Source organism: Sorghum bicolor, chromosome 6, assembly GCF_000003195.3.
Source record: "Sorghum bicolor cultivar BTx623 chromosome 6, Sorghum_bicolor_NCBIv3, whole genome shotgun sequence".
NCBI lineage: Eukaryota > Viridiplantae > Streptophyta > Magnoliopsida > Poales > Poaceae > Sorghum > Sorghum bicolor.
Window position 1 is genome coordinate 6,690,644 of NC_012875.2, and position 1,866 is coordinate 6,692,509.

Here is a 1,866-nt window from a genome sequence, read left to right on the forward strand (position 1 = left end):
AAAAAAAATTTTTTTCCGGTTTTTTGCAGACGGCAGGCAGCGCGATCACGAACGCCTCCTTAGCCAACGGCTCGCTACAAGAAGAAGCCCCGCAAGTTCGTTTTGCAGGATAGAGCTCCCTAGATGTCCCATTACCTTCTAGTTAGACGTTAGCACGAGTGGTTTGGTCATGTGTGGAGTGAACTTTCAGTGTGTTGCTGTTTGTGATGATGAACAATTATGATTTGGAGTTTTTGTTTGATTGTGGAAACATGTGGGCCTGTCCGCATGTTTCTAAAGTTTAATTCTAGTAGTAAATGATGTTTAATGCGAGGTTGGGTTACTTTATCTTTGTCTCAGTCATGCTGAATCTGGAGCAGTCTGTGATGTTTATTCTGTATCTCATAATTAGTTCAGTCAAAAATTACGAAATTTTTATGGTGAAAACTAGATCGGCATATCTTTCATCTCCAACTAGAATTACCTCATTATCTGTTCGGGTCTGTGAGATATGTCCGATTTAATCTGCTGTACCTGCGCAGACTGAGAACCAGAGCAGAACCTGATAAACCACAATTTTGATTATGTTACTTTTGGAACCAGCAAATGTGGTCTGAATAAAGTTTGTAGAGAATTTCTTAACCTTTCCAACGATGTATACCATGTTCCTATTGGATCTCTAGAGTCTGAGATAAGCGTGAATTACTTACCTGCTGAGTTTGAAACTGGTCCAGAAAACTGCTAGTCTTATTCTTATTCATTATAAGTGATGAATAATTATTTTGGAAGATCACTAAAAACCATGAATCTTTGTTGGAAGCAGATGGACGCCGAAGGAGCAGGCGCTGGTTGTGGACGTGGCCGTGGCCGTGGTCGTGGCCGTGGACGTGGTGTACTTGAGAATCCGCCATCACCACCGCCGCCGATGACTATTGAGCAGCTCATGGGTATGCAAGACAATCTGATGCAAGCCATGAGGAACCGCATGAACAATGAACCAGTAGCAGCACCACCGCCGGTTCAAGTCTGCGACAAGCGTGGGGAGTTCTTGAAAGGACGTCCCTCAGTGTTCACTCATGCCTCTGATCCACTGGAGACAGACGACTGGTTAAAAGCAGTCGATAAGCAGCTGAACATAGCCCAATGTAGTGACCTGGAGAAAGTGTTGTACGCCTCAGGCCAACTGCAAGGACCTACTCAGGAGTGGTGGGAGTCCTATCAATATGGATGCCTGAACAATGCTCCGCCAGTCACCTGGAAGGAATTTACTAAAGGGTTCAGGTCCCATCATATTCCAGAGGGTCTGATAGAACTGAAAGCAGAAGAGTTCTGGTCTCTCAAGCAGGGATCGATGTCAGTCAGTGAGTATCGTGACAAGTTTGCACAACTGTCACGATATGCTCCATATGAGGTGGCTAGGGACTCTGACAAGCAGCGCCTCTTCCTGAAGGGTTTGTATGATGGACTGCAGCTACACCTGATGAGCAACACCTACCCTTGTTTTCAAGAATTGGTGAACCGTGCTATTGTCATCGACAACAAGCGCAAGAAGATGGACGCAAAGAAGAGAAAGCTCCAAGGGCAGCCGTCGGGCAGCAACACTCGCCCACGTGCATATCCTCAGCAGGGATTCCCTCAGCGCAACCAAGGGCCACCAAATCAGTGGAACCGTGGTCAGTTCCCACAGCGCCCTCAGTACCACTAGCAGTACAGCCACCAAAACCAACAACGTCCCCAGCAGCAGTATGGCAATCAGAGTCAGCAGCGTCCCCAACAACAGGCCAACAACCAAGCACCACGCCAAGGAGTGCCCAACAATGCTCCTAGCAAGAGTGCGGCACCCAACGGCAATCCCAATGCCTGTTACCGCTAAGGAGAGGTGGGACA

General features: G+C 47.3%; 1 protein-coding gene across 1 annotated transcript; it reads left to right on the forward strand.

The window, feature by feature from the left end:
- On the forward strand, nt 905-1,684 carry LOC110436412. The gene has a single exon (XM_021463504.1). It carries the CDS (start codon nt 905-907, stop codon nt 1,682-1,684), a length of 780 nt encoding a protein of 259 aa, XP_021319179.1.